At 41.9% G+C, this 20393-nt stretch overlaps 1 protein-coding gene across 3 annotated transcripts in view; it reads right to left on the bottom strand.

The window, feature by feature from the left end:
- NRDE2 (NRDE-2, necessary for RNA interference, domain containing) overlaps window positions 1-20393 on the bottom strand; it is a 57625-nt gene that overhangs the window by 25920 nt on the left and 11312 nt on the right. For 2 of the 3 annotated variants that reach the window (XM_023205439.1, XM_023205441.1), the window contains exons 2-7: window positions 17907-18015; window positions 16474-16707; window positions 12328-12477; window positions 3231-3678; window positions 2011-2416; window positions 546-679 (exon numbers count right to left, since the gene is read on the bottom strand). In XM_023205439.1, the coding sequence (XP_023061207.1) occupies window positions 546-679; window positions 2011-2416; window positions 3231-3678; window positions 12328-12477; window positions 16474-16707; window positions 17907-18015 (1481 nt within the window). The remainder of the gene's footprint in view (window positions 1-545; window positions 680-2010; window positions 2417-3230; window positions 3679-12327; window positions 12478-16473; window positions 16708-17906; window positions 18016-20393) is intronic. The other variant, XM_023205440.1, reaches the window with a different exon arrangement.

Here is a 20393-nt window from a genome sequence, read left to right as displayed (position 1 = left end):
GAGGAGGGGCGGGGGAGGAGAGGAGGGGGGAGAAGGGGAAGGGGAGGAAGGGGAGAGGAGGGGAAGGGGAGAGGGAGGGGAGGGGGAGAGGAGGGGGAGGAGAGGAGGGGGTAGAAGAAGGAGGGGAGAGGGAGGGGAGAGGGAGGGGAGGGGGAGGAGAGGATGGGGGAGAAGGGGAGGGAGAGGGGAGGAGGGGGAGGAGGGAGGGAGGGAAAAGAAAAGGAAAAAGAAAGAAGGCAGGCAGGATGAGAGGGTGGGTCCTCAGACAGCCTTTATGTTGTGAAGGAGGGGAAGTGTCTTTACCTATCCATATCTCACCACTTTCATTACAAAACTTTCCTCAGATCACTGGACTATTTCTAAGAAGTCCTCCTCAGCAGACTGATATAAAGAAGGATATGATATTTTAAAAACACTACCACACCACCTCTCATTATCCACACCACCTCTCATTATCCACACCACCTCTCATTATCCACACCTTCCCCCTCTCCCTCCCTCCAAAGAGCCAGAAAGAAAGAGATGAGGCCAGCAGAGCTGGGTACCTGTCCTTTGGTAGGCAGATCTTTCACGCTGTCAGGTTTGAAGAAGGTGAAGTCCACCATGGCCTGGAACAAAGAGACGGCCTTCTCAGAGTGGCCGGCCTGCCGCAGAAAGTGGCACTGCTGAAGAAAGAGTGCTGCAAACAGGAGGGCAAAGGGGAAGAAGCCAGGTTGATACCACTACAGGGAAAGAATGTACTTCTCAAAACAGGCAATTAACACACTGAGAACATCTTTTACCTGCAATCACCGTTAATTTACAAAGCTGTGATACACATCCTGATTTAAAGCGTCTCACACAGTATTATAAACCAAGTATGTTTGTTCTAATTTTTGTATGAAACCACAGAACACAAATATTAACAATAAAAACTATATATAGTACATAAAAATAAGTCAAGAGGTTGGTCTGAATGCTATCAAACAATCAGAGCTCATTATTACAAGAAAAATTGTAGAAAAAGGATGGCGTAGCAGATTTTTATCAGGAAGCAAAGAGCTGTATTCAGTTGATCACTAGATGGCATTATTCGCCAGCAACTTTCATCCTATGTTTGGAGTCGGCTATAAAAAAATTAAGATTCCATGTCTGAATATTCCAGTTCATCTTACTTGTGGTACAATTCCAGCTACTAAATAACACTAAACTATTTGAGTAGATCACAAACAGTAACAAATTCAAGACTCTGTGTCAGTGTGATAAATGCTTATTATTTTGAGAGCAATGTATTTCTATCTTTAGATGCCAATAGTAATCAATACTCAGTAATAGGGGTTGTGATCAAATAAATGCCGGACACTGAGCTAGACTTGCCACAGATTATCTCGCTTACTGTGCACCACAGTCCTGTAAAGCAGGTTTATAGTATTGTTGCTGATGGAGAAACTGGGGCTCAAAGAGGACCTGCCCAAGGACACACCAGAGCCAGTGAAGGGCAAAGCCTTCACGATTCAAGGTCATAAGTGATACTCTCTGGCTCAGCAAAACATGCAGCCTCCAACATCTCAATACTGTCAAAATTTATATTCCAGGCTCCTTCAGGACAGACCAAAAATGTTAACAGCATAATAATGCCCAAAACTTCTATTTATGCAGTGGTTCCCAGTCAGGGCATCTCACAGACATTACTGCCTGGGACCCTGTAATTGGGTGAGACAGGTACATGCATCTCAACAGATAAGGCCATCGACTGCCAAAGCAGTTAAGAGATTTGCCTGTTTACTTGGCTAATCAGCAGAACTTTGTCCAGTGATATCTTAACTCTGCTGGCTCTATTGCCCCCACCTGCCCTGGGAGCTGGGGGCAAATTTGTTATCAAAAAGAGTCATTATACTTTTTAAAAAAAATCAGTTCTATCAAACAATTCAGACTTTTTCTAGAATAAATCAAAAATAGATCTTCATTTTCAAGTAAAGCCAAAAGAAAGTCTAACTCCTCCCACGTAACTGGATCTGGTTATCTCCTTACCAAACATGGCCTCTTCCGTGCCAGGCAACGCAGGGTGAGATAGGATGCTGCCGTCCTTAACAGCAGACAAAGTGCTCAAGCATTTTCCATAAAGACTGTGAATTTTTGATATCGAAAAGGTACTAAACTGGCTCTGGCAAAATAAAAGGTATTTCTGCCAAAGGGCTGTATTATTGGGATGCAAAAATATCAGTTTCTGCCACTCTTTGACCAGAGTGGAGGGCTCCCAGAACTCTGTGCAGAGCTTCAGCTTGGCCAGTTTCAGATCCACACTGCTCTGGTTGCTCTCAATGGCCCGCTCCAGAATGGCCAGCTTCTTCTCCAGAATGAGCTTCAGGGACCTCTTTCGCTTTTCCTGCTCTCCTTCCTCGATGGCATACAGGCCAGGACTTCTCATGGCCTCGTCCTCAACAACAAAAACACCAATTGACAAATGCAAATGGACCTGGGGGATCCTCAAGAATTTCAACAAAGCTTAGTGATTTTCTTACCACCCCCTAGGGACTTTCTTAAACCACCGGTTCGCCACAATTTCTTTTAAAGAACACTTGGATCCTAAGGTGCTTCTGTCACCTGGTATGTCTGATCTTGTGTTTCTCACTTCACTGTCCACTCTCTGCCATTTTAAGCTTTGATTTCTGTATCAATGACTGGCATACAATGCCTTGAAAGTCTTTTCTGAGGAGCAGACCTTACCAATAAAAGGGCCAAATGTGGCACAAAATATGGTAATTGTATGAGTGGTTCAAAATGAGAGACTCAGACAAACCCACAAGTTTTCGAAAGGGAATGCGTGGCTCTAACTGGGTAATACACTGAGCAGCCCTCTCTCTTTCACAACTCTGTGAGCTCTGCCTCTTCTGTTTGTACTTCAGGAATGCCTTTCCCTATCTGGTGAACATCCCCTCTTCTTTCAAGATTGTGTTGAACTTTACCTTCTCCTTCTTGGTAGCTCTTTCTCCTCCCTCAATGCAAATCATGCCCTCACTCCACTCCCAAGTTACACATTACAGCATTTACTACCCCAGGGCTGCATGTATTCTTCACATGTCCATTCTCCTCATTGGACTCTGAGCGAGCTCAGGGCAAAGGCTCTAATAATCTTTGTATGCACAGTGTCAAATTTCCTCATTAGCTCAAAAATTGCTGCAGAGTCCATCAGTTTGCCCAAAATCAGAAATGTCCTTCTAAGGTAAGAGAATTGGGATGGCAAAACATACCTGAAAAGCAACGAATGCCATCCACAGCTGCGTATCCCGAGGATTCTCCCGCACCCTCCTGTTAAACTCCTCCACCTTGGCCTTGAGAGCCGCACTCTCGCTGTCTGGCTGTGTGTCTGGCTGCTTTGATTCCTGCTCTGGAGGACCCTGTCCTTGTAGCCACTGTGTGGTTGACTGATCATAAATCCCCAGAGGATTCAACCAGGTTGTAACAGGAGCTGCATCTTCCAAGTCCTTCACTGGTATAAAGGAGATGGGCTCAGATGAGGGAGGTTCAGTTTTACTGCTGATGGCAGCTCCATCAATGTTCATTAATCCCACACTCTTCTTAGTAAAATAGCGTTCAACCTGCTTGCGTGAATGCTTCTTCTCTGTGGAAGTCCCTTCCCAAGATATGCACTGCTTCTTAGGGTTAATGCCAAGGCAGGAGTCTCCTTTCCTCTTGTATCTGATATTAGAAAAAGAAAAAAAGTTATTGAGGGAATATGTGTACTACCTCTGAATGACTGAAGGCGCATTAGACCTAAACTCTCGTTACGCAGGTTCACTGCATATATCCAAATTCACCTTACCTTCAGATTGTTTCTATCTGGAGATACACAAGGACTAGCAATTAACTTTTTTTCTGCCTGGCTTGACTTCCTCCTATAACACTTCAACTCTTTGTTAACATCTCATGAATTTCAGATCATGCCTGTCTTCTAGATCTTAGTAATTTCTATTTTCCTGGAGCCTTGTAAAGAACTGTCACACACATTATGTCATTTGATCATCACAGCCATATGTGACAGGCAAGGCAAAAATTATCATCCCCTCTCTTAACTGTTCCTAAATAAGGACACTGAGGCCTGGGAACCCGGATCATCTGTCTCCTAGACCAGTCCTGTTTTCTCAATATTTTCCTGTGTCCCTACTTAAGAAGGTAACATATAGGCCTGAGATTCTTTTTTTAATCCTGAAACAAAGTATGTCAAATGAAATTACATTTAGTTATTTTCTACTCTAGAGGAAAAGAGGTTGGGTTCTAAAACGCTTTTATGGAATGTGTAGGCGTCCCCAGAGTTAACAAACACATGACTACTGAATATTTGCACAGGCAAAAGCTAAGGAAAATTGTACATTTTTCTGTATGTATGTTAGCAAACAATTCAATTTTAAAAATGGGCAAAAGATCTGAACTGAAATTCCACAAAAGAAGACACGAATAACCAATAAGCACATAAAAAAAAAATACTCAACATCATTAGTCAACAAGGACATGCAAATTAAAACCACAATGAGGTACCCCACACACCAACTAGAACAGTTTTAAATTAATATGTAAAAGGCTGACAACACCAAATGTTGGTGAGTAACCTGTGGAGGAACCAGGACTCTCATCCGCTGTCAGCAGGAATGTAACCTGCTATAATCACTTTGGGAAAAGATCTGGCTGTTTCTTAAAAAACTCAACACAGACCTAACCTATGACCCAGCAATTCTATTCCTACATATTTACCCAAGAAAAAGGAAAGCATATGTCTACACAAAGACGTGAGCACAAATGTTCTCGACAGCTTTATTCCTAACAGCCAAACACTGAATGAGTCCACGTGTCCATCAATAGAAGATGGATAAGGAAACGAAGGTACAGCCATACAATGGAATACTACCAGCAGTAAAAAGGAGCTACTGGTAAGTGCCTTATAGACGGATGATCTCAAAAACATTACGCTGAGTGAAAGCAGCCAGATGCAAAAGAGTACACACTGCATAATTCCACCTACATGACATTCTACAACAGGTAAAATGAATTGATGGTGGAAACAAATGAGAACAGTGATTGCCTCTGGGAGAATGGGGTGCAAACTGACCAGAAAAGAGCACGAGGAAACTTTTGGGGGTCAGAGTAATATTTCACATTTTAATAAACGTTCGGGTTATACAGGCGTGTATACATTTCCCGAAACTCAAGAGGATGAAGCTTTGTGCATTACATTGCATGTACATTTTCGATTAAAGTAATAAAACTAAGTAAATATTGACTCTCGACCTCTAGTTAATAACACACATGCTCAAGTATATAGGGGGTTGTTTATTGATCTGCAGTCTACTTTGAAATGCATCAAAGAAATAGGATGGGCTGATAGATGGACAGATATGGCAAAGCAAGTACAATACAAAGTTAATGGTTGATGTGTGGGGCAGTTATATGAACATTCGCTGTAAAAATCTTTTAACTTTTGCTGTATACTAAAATTTTTTCCCAATAAAATTGGAAATGCTGTGGGGAGAAAAAGGCAGGGAAGAACTGCCTTTATCTTCTATCAGCTCCCAGGAAGCTCCGCTCCACTTCACCTTGGTTCAGGGCCGGGCTCCCTCCCTCACCTCTGCGGCTTCTCCACCATCAACAGGTCCCCTCTCTAAGCATCTTTGCCCTCCTCACTGACCAAACACAGCAAATTTCACAGCAGGGGACTATTTTCTCACGCAGACACAAACATTCTCTCTCAAACCTTTTATCTGGCCTCCCTCCCAATACATTCTAGACTATCTCATGATAATCTCTTGTCATTCCATTTATGAGTCAAAAACAACCTTAACAAAGGTGTGATGAGATAAAATAGCACTAATGTAGGCCGGGCGTGGTGGCTCACGTCTGTAATCCCGGTACTTTGGGAGGCCGAGGTGGGCGGATCACCAGAGGTTGGAGTTCGAGATCAGTCTGGCTAACATGATGAAACCCCATCTCTACTAAACATACAAAATTAGCTGGGCATGGTGGCACACGACTATAATCCCAGCTATTTGGGAGGCTGAGGCAGGCGAATCGCTTGAACCCAGGAGGTGGAGGTTGCAGTGAGCCGGGATCAAGCCATTGCACTCTAGCCTGGGCAACAGAGTGAGACTTGGTCTCAAAAAAAAAAAAAAAAAAAAAAAAAAAATTGCACTAATGTAATTCTAAACAAGGCTACTATTCCCTAAGGAACAAAGTTAAAAAGCTAGTTTTGTTCTCCTTAGTCCTCTTTTAATAGTATTGATTCCTCATTAGTCTCACAAAAAATATACAATATTTTAGATATTCGTATAATCTCCTGAAAAATGCTTACTGTTTCCTGACTTTAAACTAACAGCTGTATTTTTATAACAAATTAGATGGAAATGATAAGGGAAGGGGAAAACTGTTACTGGCCTATATTACTATCTACTTTCAGACACTATATGTGTTTCGGTATGGATTTATATGTGTGCACAGACATCCTTTTTTTTTTTTTTTTTTTTGAGACGGAATCTGGCTCTGTCACCCAGGCTGGAGTGCAGTGGCCGGATCTCAGCTCACTGCAAGCTCCGCCTCCCGGGTTGACACCATTCTCCTGCCTCAGCCTCCAGAGTAGCTGGGACTACAGGCGCCCGCCACCTCGCCCGGCTAGTTTTTTGTATTTTTAGTAGAGACGGGGTTTCACCATGTTAGCCAGGATGGTCTTGATCTGCTGACCTCGTGATCCACCCGTCTCGGCCTCCCAAAGTGCTGGGATTACAGGCTTGAGCCACCGTGCCCGGCCCATCCTTTTTAAAAATAGTTGATATCACATAGTTTCAGGCCTTCCTTCCTACTTTTAAGCATCTCCCTATACCATTAATCTTAGAAAATATAATTTTTATTGACTTCAAACTGTTCCATTGTATGAATGTGCCATAATTTATTTAACCATTTCCCAATTGTTAGACATTTAGGTTGTATCCAATTTATCACTTAGCATAGTATCTTAATAATTATACAGGACCTAGGCTGCAATTTAACACAAAGTTTCCCCAAATGAAGGCACTTTTCCTATAAAATCCTTATCAAATAATCAACTAACAGCCGGGCGTGGTAGCTCACACCTGTAATCCCAGAACTTTGGGAAGCTGGCCGGGCGCGGTGGCTCAAGCCTGTAATCCCAGCACTTTGGGAGGCCGAGACGGGTGGATCACGAGGTCAGGAGATCGAGACCATCCTGGCTAACATGGTGAAACCCCGTCTCTAATAAACAATACAAAAAACTAGCTGGGTGAGGTGGCAGGCGCCTGTAGTCCCAGCTACTCGGGAGGCTGAGGCAGGAGAATGGCATAAACCCGGGAGGCAGAGCTTGCAGTGAGCTGAGATCCGGCCACTGCACTCCAGCCCGGGCAATCCAGCGAGACTCCGTCTCAAAAAAAAAAAAAAAAAAAAAGAACTTTGGGAAGCTGAGGTGGGTGGATCAATTAAGGCCAACATGGTAAAAACCCCATCTCTACTAAAAATATAAAATTTAGCCGGGCTGTCTTGAACTCCTGACCTCAAGCGATCCGCCCACCTCAGCACTTTGGGAGGTCAAGATAGGCGGATCATGAGGTCAGGAGATTGAGACCATCCCAGCTAACATGGTGAAACCTCATCTCTACTAAAAATACAGGGATTACAGGTGTGAGCCACTGCTCCGGTCTACAAAAAAATTTGTAGTGTTTCCCTCTGTTGCCCAGGCTGGAGTGCAGTGATGCAGTATAGCTCACTGCAGCCTCAAACTCCTTCAGCAGGCCTCCCGCTTCAGCCTCCTGAATAGCTGGACTACAGGCATACGCCACCACACTCAGCTAATTTTTAAATTTTTTGTAGAGACACAGCCTTACTATGTTGTTGAGCCTTGTCTTGAACCCCCGGCCTGAAGCAATCCTCCTGTCTTGACCTCCCAAAGTGCTGGCACTACAAGTATGGGTCACTGCACTTGGCCAAAAATCTTTATATATGTAAAGTCCTTAGAAGAGTGTCTGCCATACAGTAAGGGTTAGATAAGTTTAAACTATTATTTTATCAAAGTTGGCTCCTAAACATAAGCCAACTATTTTATCTGGTTTATAGCCAAAGAAATAACAATCTATTCCAAAAATGGAGAAAAAACTGACTGAGCTGAACTTCACTATCAGACAGTATATTAGTCTTAAGGAATTTTCCAAATATAGTTTGACTCTAATTTTCAAGTTATACACTAACTTTAGAACCTAACCCCTGCTCACCACAATCCTCCCGTACAGTGTCACCGTGGGATGCTCACAGGCGTAGAGGATGTGCTACTCTATACGGAGTCAAATCTGACCTCCTGGAACTTCCACTCATTAGTACTGGTTCTAACTTGACAAGCCACACAAAACGTTGTCAATCCAGCCTCCAAAGGACAGTCCAACCAAGCTTAAAAGACAATGATCGGGGGTGGGATGGGGGAAAAAAAGAAAAAAAAAACAATGATCATATCCCTGCCTAGGCCAAATGCCCATCTAGTCCTCACATGACAGTGCTAGTCAAATTTTAAGTGTTCACCTTCATTTCAACGCTCTCAGTGTGTCAGTGTTCCCCCAAAGTGTGAAAATTCAGTACCCGACATAAAATTAACTGCAGAACCAGTTCAAACTACTTCAACTTTGCCAATAACAGAACAATGAGTTGTTTTTCAGTTGCAGTGGACCCACAGCTCGCCAGTCACAAGCTCGTGCAGGTGAATCAAGTGTGCGCAATTGGTGACCCCAAAGCCAGGGAACAAAAATGTCAACCACATAGGGAACCAAGGTACCTGAACCAAAGAGCACGGACCAAATTAAGAAGTGAGGGGAGTTGCTGCCACATGAACTTAAGAGCCAAGAACCCACAGGCTGGGCACAGTGGCTCACGCCTGTAATCTCAGCACTTTGTGAGGCCGAGGTGGGTGGATCACGAGGTCAGGAGATTGAGACCATCCTGGCTAACATGGTGAAAGCCCATCTCTACTAAAAATACACAAATACAAAAAAATCAGCCAGGCATTTACTTTCCCAGAGTCCACGCATGTGAGCTGGGTCAGGTGCACTGGCCAATGGAAAAGAGAAAGAAAGAATAAAAGCTAGAGAGAGTGAAGCAAATGAAAGATACAAAGTGGGATGCAAGAATTAAATCCAAAGCTCCAGGCAATTAAAATGAATGCAGGATGAATAAACTCCGGCAAATTTTAGTGGCATACGGAAAAAAAAAAAATTAGTCGGGCATGGTAGCACACGCCTGTAGTCCCAGTTACTTAGGAGACTGAGGTAGAGAATTGTTTGAACCCAGAAGGCGGAGGTTGCAGTGAGTCAAGACCGCGTCACTGCACTCCAGCCTGGGCGACAGAGCGAGACTCTGTCTCAATAGAAAAAAAAAAAAAGAGACAAGAACCCTACACTGTCTGTCTCCATAACCCAATCAAATCACGCCTTGATGCAGTTTCCTATCTCCCTCACAGTTACTCTCTTCCTCTAAAACACAGACCCCATTTGGGGGAGACAGATTCAAGTAATGCCTCCTGTTGACCTTGCAATAAAGCTGCTGCTTCTCTCAAAAGCTGGTGCCATAGTATTGACTTCTATGCACTTGAGGCATTAAGCCCATTGCTCAGTGACAGTATTCCCACTGTCTTCTGACCAGCTCAGACGGCCATGGTATCAATATGTTCTCAGAGCTGGACACTAACAGTTACTAATCCAGCCACTAATCCAGGCAAGATGTGTCTTGTGTAAACTTTACCAAATGGCTAGGAAATCACAATGCCCTAAGCCCTTTAGCAGTGGCATCCTTGAGGTTTAGATTAATTAGGCTGTTTCCAATTACTTCCTTCCTAAGTCTGTGCCATTCATTAGCAGAAGCTCAAGAGCCACTCTTTGTTAGTACGTTCTCCTCTTTTCATCTATTAATAAATATTAACCCTTTATGTTTGCATACCAATTTCCAATTCCATATCAAATATTCTGATATTTGAGCACAAGCCATGGCAGAAGTTACAATTTCCAATTTATAAATGAAGCAACAGAGGCTCAGACAGGTCGGGTAACTTGCCTGGAACTATATTGCTAGTAAATGGCAAAGTCAGAATGAGAACCAGAGTCCTCTGTTTCCAAATCTAGAAAACGTCCTGCCATACACCCTGTCTCATCTTTCTGCATGGGCAGTGAAAGAACATTTGAAATGTGAAGTCAGAGACATGAGGGTTCAAATCCCAACCCTGCTGCTGCCTGGCTGCATGATCTTGTGCAGTTACTTAACCTCTCCGCAATTCCTTTTCCTCATTTGTAAAATGAAGAGGGTTCTCCTCCTCCTCCTCACAAGCAGCTGTGAGGATCAGACAGCCTGACTTAAGTGAAACAACACACACAGCACCATGGCCACTACCTCATGTCCAATCTCTGTTTGTTGACTGCCCATTTTTTTATTTTTTTTGAGATGGAGTCTCACTCTGTCACCCAAGCTGGAGTGCAGTAGCACAATCTCGGCTCACTGCAACCTCCATCTCCCAGGTTCAAGCGATTGTCCTGCCTCAGCCCCCCAGTAGCTGGGATTACAGGCATGTGAAAACATGCCCAGCTAATTTTCGTATTTTTAGTAAAGATGGGGTTTCACCATGTTGACCAGGCTGGTCTCGAACTCCTGACTTCAAGTGATCCACCCACCTCGGCCTCCCAAAGTGCTGGGATGACAGGCATGAGCTACCATGCCTGGCCCAACTGCCCATCTTTTCTTGGGAATCTACCACATCTGGGTGTGCCTTTGGTGGCACAGAAAACCAAGTAATACCTCAAGGAGCATTAAGATAACTCAAAAATATATGAATACATTGAAAATATAATAGTCATTTATGCTCAACCATAAAGTTTCCACTGACAGTAGGTAGATTAAATATGTACTGAATAAAACAACTCATCAGGAAGGAAATTTTAGTTGGAACTGCTTACATGGTGAGGTATAATGTCAGGATAAGTGACAACAGGATTAAAATCTGGAGACACAGCAAAATAATGGAAATGGAAATTTATTTCACAAAGTCATTAGTCTATAAAGAATAATAATCTTCAAGATCTCCTCTTGTCTTTGTATTCTAAAACTGATGATTATCTGTCTTCAATTCTCATTATCTGTAAACTGTTTGGGAACAGATTGTGTGTTACTGTTCTTTATGTTCCTCACGGTTTCTTACGAAGTACTAAATGTCTAAAGCAGGGGTATCAGATACGGTTTGGCTGTGTCCCCACTCAAATCTCATCTTGAACTGTAGCTCCCATAATCCCCACATCGTGGGAGGGGCCTGGTGGGAGGTAATTGAATCATGGGGCAGGTCTTTCCCGTGCCATTCTCGTGATAGTGAGTGTCACGAGATCTGATGGTTTTATAAAGGGCAATTCCCCTGGTTTTATAAAGAGCAGCCACCATGTAAGACGTGCCTTTGCTCCTTTTTCACCTTCTGCCATGATTGTGAAGTCTCCCCAGCCATGTAGAACTGTGAGTCCATTAAAACTCTTTTTCTTTACAATTTACCCAGTCTCGGGTATTTCTTCCCAACAGTACGAAAATGGACTAATACCGTATCCAATCTTTTGGTTTACCTGGGCCCCATTGGATGAAGAATTGTCTTGGACCACACATAAAATACACTAACACTAATAATAGCTGATGGGTTAAAAAAAAAAAAAAAATCACAAAAAAAATGTCATAATGTTTAAGTTTACAAATTTGGATTGGACAAGTTTGGTCTAAAGGGTTTAGTAAGTACTCAAATATTTTCGATTGCCAGATTAGAGGGGAAAAGTTCAAACTCTATTACTAAAGCAAGTATCACCTATTTTTTATGATTTTTTAAAATGATTTTTATGATTATCTGATGGTGTATGCTAGAAACATTTTGAGAAAGTCCTTACCACTAAATGTCATTTTTTAAATGACAGAAGTTGGGGGTGGATAAATAAAAGCTTTGTCACTTTAAAAAATGGCATATAGGTTAGACCAAATGGTTACCAGATATTCTGTCACAATTAATTATTACAAGGTACTTTTGGATTCACTTATTCAACAAATACTTACAGAACGCCTACTGTGCCAGGCACTATGGCTAGCACCAGGGATAAATAAGATTAATCTGACTTGAATTCAAGCATTAAGCTTTCATTTTAGAATATGAGATAAGACATGTGCCTGAACAATGCAATAAATAAAACTCAACAGAACTGATGAAAGACAGAAACAGGCAGGCAGACAGTGCCAAGAGAGTTCCGAGGAGAAAAAAGTTACTTTCCTACAGCGAAAATTGGGGCAAAACAAGGTGGCTACCTTGCTATATCCCCTCGGTAGAGAGACTTGTACTCCCAGTTCGCAGGATCTGGTTTCTTATCTGTTCTGAAGGTTTCTCCCGTCACAGCCTGAATGTCCTCAAGCCAAACAAAGCGATGTCCAGTATCAGCTGCAGCATTATTTCCTTGACTGTGAGACAAAGGAAGAAGGGAGAAGCACTTTAAAAATCTTCCAGAGACACAGTTGGCATTTTCAGCAATATGAGAGTTAAACACTTCAAACTCCACATAGCATCAAACACGCCCAAGTACATAAAATGTACATGTGCCACAGAGATGGAAGAGGACTCTCATTCTGGGCAAAGAGTTTTAAAAAATAAAGCAAAACCTGTCACCACTAAATGACACTTTACCAACAAAAGAAGTCTTCCTATCTCAAAAACTAACCTGAAGAATACAGGTATACAGGAGTTCTTTTAAAATGTTTCATTTAGATTACTGTAACCTTGAATTTCAAATATATTTATAAACAAAGTCTTTTCTTAAAAAGTATTCCTGCTCTGAGGCACCTTAGAGGGCTAGGCAGAGGGAACTCCCACACCTCCCAAGGTGACAACCACCGACATTCAAGTGCACTGCCCTAACTTCACCTAACTTACTTGAAAGTGCCTAGATAGATGATTCCAACTCAAAACCTCTCAAAAAAGCCATTGCTCTGAACTGTTCAGCCTCCAACATTACTTAGGCTTGGTCTCAGCCTCATTTTTATGGTCTGGACTCTGTGTTTGCCGTTTTGTTTATACGTCTGGACCTTGTACATAAAGGGCAGAATCACGAGGCTCCCCTGAAGACAAGACCCTAATCTATCTCTCTGAACCAATGTGTAGGCTGGCAGACTTTCAGCTCAGATACAAAAGGAACCACTGGGGCGTTAAGTGAGAGGGAGGGAAGGTTTTTCTGGCATCTAACATCTTCTTCCTCTAAAGAAAATCAGTTCATAATGCTGCTGACACAAGAAGGTGCCAAAGTAGTCAAAACAGCCATTAACTGTTGCTCCATCTCTCTGCTTTTCAGCTCTGCCCAGGTACAAATAAAGATTCTGGAGGCTTCTTAGTTATTCTTGGCAGGGAATACAAGGGAATGGCATTTCAGGAACACTAGCTACTCAATAAATAGTTGTTGAATGATGAGCCTCAGGTTAATGTATGGAGATTTCAATACATTTCCCTTCAGAACAACTGCAGAGGGCTGTCTACAAAAGCCATAAGACGCAATGAAAAGATGGAGAGCCTACTGCAAACTGATTGATGCACTCAAGAAAGAAATGGAAAGCCAACTGGGAGAAAAAAAGGAGAGGCCAGCTTCAGACTACCCCTGAGGAGTCAACAGGTCCTTTCCTCTCCCCTTGGTGGTACTGAGCTAAGGAAACAGGATGTGGTAGTCCGGGCTGTGTGCAAGGAAGGGCTGCCTCCACCTAAAGGTGAGTGAAAGCTCATCCCAGAAACTCAAGGTCAGTTAGTAGCTGTGGCCTCTGGGGAAGTCATCTGTCATCACCCTGAAACAGAGTCTCATAGGATCTGCTACCCTCATGAACCCACTTTCCTGACATCACAGAAAGACTCTCACAACTCACTAATATTGTAGTCCTTGTCTATGTGGAAATAAATAATTCTTTCAGGTCACCTTCTCAGGAAGAGAATACATAAGTTAATAACAAGACAGTAAAACAGAAGGACAAGAATAATCTTAATAAGGATAGTCTATAAAATATCAACAAACTTAAACATGTTATCTGGATCATGAAACTGTCAAGAGGCTATAAAGATTCCCTGACATGATTAAGCATAGGCTGAAATTAACTATCCTTCAAGTCCTAAAGACAGTTCCTGTGTGGTTTCGGGAAATCCTTTAAAACTCATTGTCCCCAGCTATAAAAAAGACAAGTAGCTAAAAGGTGAGTTTTGGGAAGACACAACAATTAAAGTAGCTTGCTTTAAAGACACAGTAAAAAGTAAGGATACCAACAATATATTCATTCATTCATGTAACAAAAACAAATTCTGTGCTTACTCTCTATTGGGCCCCGTGCACCAAGTGTTGTGGGAATATAGTGGTAAGCAAGACAGGCCTGATTCCTACCCTCAAAAATTCAGTCAAATTCAGAAGCTTTTTGCTCAACTGCTTTATTTTTTCCACTAAAGAGCAAGCTTGGGGGCTGGGCACGGTGGCTCATGGCTGTAATCCCAGCACTTTGGGAGACAGAGGCAGACAGATTACCTGAGGTCAGGAGTTCGGGACCAGCTGGGTCGACATGGAGAAACCCCATCTCTACTAAAAATACAAAAACTAGCCAGGCATGGTGGCACACGCCTGTAATCCTAGCTACTTGGGAGGCTGAGGCAGGAGACTTGCTTGAGCCCAGGAGGCGGAGATTGCAGTCAGTCAAGATCATGCCACTGCACTCCAGCCTGGCCGACAGAGCAAGACTCTGTCTCAAAAAAAAAAAAAAAAAACAAGCTTGGGTTACAGGTAGAGCTCTCCAACACTGATCTGTTATCAGAGGGATCCCATAAGCCTGCAGTGACTGCCTCTTGGAATGGAAACATCAAGGGCCAGTTTCCAGACTTGCTCCAACACAGAGCCCTCGCTGACATCAATGGGGACTTCTAAGCACACAATGGAAGTAACTAACTCCTGAAGGCCAGGCGCAGTGGCTCATGCCTGTAATCCCAGCACTTTGGGAAGCTGCGGCAGGTGCACTGCTTGAGGCCAGGAATTTGAGACCAGCTTGGCCAACACGGCAAAACCCCATCTCTACGAAAAATACAAAAATTAGCTGGGTGGGGTGGTGCGTGCCCGTAGTCCCAGCTACTTGGGAGGGTGAGACAAGAGAATCGCTTGAACCTGGGAGGCAGAGGTTGCGGTGAGGCAAGATCATACCACTGCACACCAGCCTGGGTGACAGAATGAGACTCTGTCTAAAAAAAAGAAAAAAAAAAATCCTGAAGAGTTGCAAAAATCTCAACAGCACTATTTCTTTTTTAGAGATGTTCTAGACAGGTACCTAGGTTTTCTCTCTTCTAGACCATATGAGCAAAAAAAGGAGAAAGTTAAATGAGCAATAATTCGGTAGTTTCACCATATACCACCTGTCCTACTTACAGGCAAATACCCCTCTACTTAGGAAGACATTCAACTAGGCACAGAGAAAAAGGTGTATTGAGCACCTATGCTGTGTCCATCCTGTACAATGAATTGAACAATATGCTCAAGGTAGAAAGCAGAGTAGGCCGCAGTGGCTCATGCCTGTAATCCCAGCACTTTGGGAGGCCGAGGTGGGTGGATCACCTGAGATGAGGAATTCAAGACCAGCCTGGCCAACATGGTGAAATCCTGTCTCTACTAAAAATACAAAAAATTAGCCAGGCATGGTGGCGGATGCCTGTAATCCCAGCTACTCGGGAGGCTGAGGCAAGAGAATCACTTGAACCTGGGAGGTAGAGGTTGCAGTGAGCCAAGATCGCGTCACTGCATTCCAGCCTGGGAAACAGAAGTGAAACCCTGTCCCCCCCGCCAACCAAAAAAAAAAAAAAAAAAGAAATCAGAGTAAAATATGGGAGAAATAAAGCCCCCAAGGAATGGAAATACTATAGTCATGAGCTGTTTTCCACCACCTTCGACATACTGGTCTTAAACAAATATGAAAGAGAAAAGGAAAAGGACAAATGTAACAATTATTTAAGTGCTATGTTAATCTTAAAAGGGTGCGTGATCATGTATACACACAGGAGTTGACAGCAGTGACTGAATGAAAAGATAGATGAAGGCAGAGAAAGATGCTTCCCTTACCCTGAGCGTGGAGACCCACGGCTCTCAGAGGGGGATCCCTCATCTCTGAGGTGCACTGACTCACAGACCCGCCGCGGCACATCTGCCACCTTCTGAAAATCCCAAGGACTTGTTGTCTGAACCAGACTCACACAATCATCACTATGTCTAAATAACATTTCTCAAATAAAATCGTGTCCTTAATTTTTTTCCTTCTCTGTTTTAAGCTGATAAAATGGTAGAGCTCTCTTCTGATTGAGTGACTAAATGGTTATTCGAGTATCTAATTTGTGACAACAATTAAGGGAGAAAAACTCAGGACTTAAAATATCACAGGTGCTTGAGAACAGCAACCTACTTCGGTTTCTCAGATTCCCTTTTACTGCCTACGACGCCCCTGGAAGGTTTGTCCTTTTCAGAATCGGTGTCTGTCTCAGACCTGCTGCTACTCGACTGCCCATGCTTCCTCTTTGTTTTCTTATGATGCTGATGCTTCCTTTTCTTCTTTTTCTCTTTCTTCTTTTTTCTGCTTATTTGTTTGAGCTTTTGGTTAGTGTCACTTTCATCTGAAGGCTCTGATTTCAGAAGACTCCTGTTTGGGAAAATCAACATTAGAATTACTTTCTAAAAAGATATAGGAAAAATAATACTATGTAAATAAGTCAACAAATAGTTACGAGGGAACTCTATACATGTTCACACAGATTTACTATTTGCCCATATATTATACAGTAACTTCCTGGATTACACCTCACCAGCAAGACTCGGGAATTGGACCTAAAATAAAAACAGGTGAAGAAATTCTAATTTTAATAGTTTCTAAACCTATACTTCCATACTTATACATCTTTAAATGAAAGTAACCTACCACTTATCAAATATAGTATTTTTTAAGACATTATTAAAGGTTGGCTGGGTGTGGAGACTCACTCCTATAATCCTAGCACTTTGGGATGCCAAGGCAAGAGAACTGCTGAAGGTGCTTGGGAGTTTGAGACAAGCCTGGGCAACGTAGCAAGACCTCATCTTTATTAAAAAAAAAAAAAAAAACAAATTTCAAAAAAAAAAATCATTATAAAAGGTTTATTTTCAGTGCCACATATTATGTCAGCATGTCGTTAATAGAAAAAAACAAAACAAAACATTTAATTGTGGTCCATGTTTTCGGAGATGACAATGAGCTCTTCTTCCTCATTACTGAAATATCTACCAGCTTCCTCTCATGCATCAACTAGTCTCAATTTCCAGAGGCTTCTTACACATTTAGAGTATGGGGTTTCAAAGCCTATTAACCCTATTAATGAAATCTAGTGTATATTTGTGAGAGAACTTATTTCTCAGTTCAATGATCTAAAACAAAATTCTTTCACAGTTGAGGAGAGATGTGTGCCATCTTGCTTTCCCTGATGTTTTCATGCCATTTTTAGTCTTATATTATACAAGCTCCCTCTATTTTTACAAAAGGGTTGAAAATGCAACTAAAAAAAAATCTGAATTATGATATTCTAAAGGTTACTAATGAGGCTAGTAAAGTTACTTGAGAATCACAATGATGCCATTTCCCTCTTGGCCTAATTACAGGCACTAACTGTGTCACATACTTGCCACTGCAAAGCAAAGAAAAAAAAATTAACACAAGAGGTAAGGGAAAATAGTCAAAGATCACCTCATTACTTTAAGTAAGAGCTTTACATAGCTCTTTTATTAGAGTTTTCTAAGGAGCATCATTTCAGCTAAGCTATAGATAGTAAACTGACAAAAACGAAAACACATCTGTCAAACAAAAACTACCGTGTCAGCGGTGACCCTTCAGAAACATGGGCTGGGGCTGCTTCAGTCTGTTGGCTCAGGGACGTTAGGGATCCAACACAAAAGCTTGGGTTGCTCAGCCAGTCTAACTCTGCACAAGCAAAAGGAGAAAAGATCAATGAAATTAGTTCAAAATGATTCTAAAGCAGGAGATCTATCCATCTTATCAGCTGATATCCTAATTCACAGCCAATGTCAGCCAATTTTGAACAGTCAGTACAAAGTCCACAGAAGCTGAAAAGAATTCATGAAATTTTTATTTCACAGGGCATGGCTTTAAAACACGCGAAAATATTCAAGACCAAAATCCTTCCATGATATCAAGCTGCAGCTTAAGCAAAAACCATGTAATAAGTATGGGCTAAAAGACAACAAGGCATTATGCATTCCATCCATCCACACTGTCTAATGAGTGTGAATGCTTCCACAGCATTAGGTTTTTATGACCTCAAATTTGATTCAGACAATTCCCAAAAGTTAAAAAATCAAATTGGCTGTGGCTCACACCTGTAATCCCAGCACTTTGGGAAGCTGAGAGGGCAGATCACCTGAGGTTGGCAGTTAGACACCAGCCTGGCCAACATGGTGAAAAACTGTCTCTAGTAAAAATACAAAAATTAGCCGGGTGTGGTAGCTCACGCCTGTAAACCCAGCGACTGGGGAGGCTCAGGCAGGAGATCACTTGAATCCGGGAGGCAGAGGTTGCAGTGAGCCAGTATCGCGCTACTGCACTCCAGCATGGATGACGGAGTCAGACTCCACCTCAAACAAAACAAAACAAAATCATGCATAAAAGCCCACCATGCTTATTATTATTACAGAAGATTAAGATATTTTAAAAAATATTCCATGTTCTACCTTAGTACACTAACTTAACAAACCTTTCCTTATAATAGTACTCTTCTTTGGAAATAAAAACCCGAGATGTCAACTTTTAATGTAAAATTACATAAATGTTAATACTGTGGTGATTATCTCTAGGTGATTATATTAAATGTCTAAAGATTTTCTTCTTTCTGCTTATCCATAATTTCTTACTTTTCTACAGTGAACTATTTCTAAATTACTTACTTTCTAGCTTTTAGGAGCCTTAGCTGTGAAGGGAAGAAAAAAACATGGGATGGCAGCAGCAAGGGAGCCCACTGTGGGGTTTGTATTTTGTCCTGTTTTGTTTTAGGATGGGAGGCCAGAGAATATTCATATTCTGAAGAGGAAGAACCCGTTAAATGGTTGAAGATACAAAAGAAGAGGGAAACTGCATTTTTGAACAGTTTTATTGAGATATAATTTACATACCATAAGTTTCAGCCATTATTCATGTACAATTTGACAGATTTCTAGTATATTTACAGAGTTGTGCAGCCATCTCCAGAACTTTAAAACATTTTCATCATCCCAAAACAAAACTCAGACCTATTAGCAGTCCATCCCTATCACCCACCTCCTGCTTCCCTGCCCTGCCCACCTCACCCCTAGCCAAACACTAATCTGCTTTCTGTCTAGATTTGCCTATTTTTGACATTTAATATAAATGAGCTCATATAATATATGTGGGCTTCTGTAACTTTCCACAAAGTCTTCAAGGTTCATCCATGCTGTAGTGTCTATCACTACCTCATTCCTTGTTATTGTCAGATAATATCCCATTTTATGGATTTACCACATTTTACCTGTCTGTTAGTTCATGAACACTTGGATTATTTCTTCTTTTTAGCTATTACTCAGAATATTTCTGTACAAGTTTTCATATGGACACATTTTCATTTCTATTGAGTGGACACCTAGGAGTAGAACTGCTGAATGACACGGTAACTCATGTTTAACATTCTGAGCAACTGCCAGATTGTTTTCCAAAGTAGCTGTACCATTTTAGATTCTCATTAACAATGTACAAGAATTCCAATTTCTCCATATCCTTTTTGGTTATATTATCTTTTTTATTACAGTCATCCTAGTGGGTGTGATGTGTTATCTTGCTGTAGTTTTGATTTCCATTTCCCTAATGACTAATGATGCTGAACATCTTTTCATGTGTTTATTAGCCAATCACAGATATTCTCTGAAGAAGTTCTTTATTCTGGATACTAGCTCCTTACAGTAACTGTATTAGTCTGTTCTCACAATGCTATAAAGAAATACCAAGACCCAATTAAAGGAAAGAGGTTTAATTGACTTGCAGTTCCACATAGCTGGGGAGGCCTCAGGAAACTCACAATCATAGTGGAGGGCGAAGAGGAAGCAAGGACCTTCTTGATGTGGTGGCAGCAGAGAAAAGAGTAAAGAACGAAGCAGGAAGAGCCCCTTATAAAACCATCAGATCTCATGAGAATTCACTATTGCAAGAACAGCACAGGGCGAACTGCCTCCAGGATCCAATCACCTCCCATCGGTTCCTCCCTTGACACTTGGCGATTATAGGGATTACAATTCTTTTGTTGTTGTTGTTGTTGTTTTTTTTTTTTTTTTTTT

The sequence above is a fragment of the Piliocolobus tephrosceles genome, chromosome 6 (genome assembly GCF_002776525.5).
Source record: "Piliocolobus tephrosceles isolate RC106 chromosome 6, ASM277652v3, whole genome shotgun sequence".
NCBI classification, from domain to species: Eukaryota; Metazoa; Chordata; class Mammalia; order Primates; family Cercopithecidae; genus Piliocolobus; species Piliocolobus tephrosceles.
This window is presented reverse-complemented; position numbering and strand designations above follow the sequence as displayed.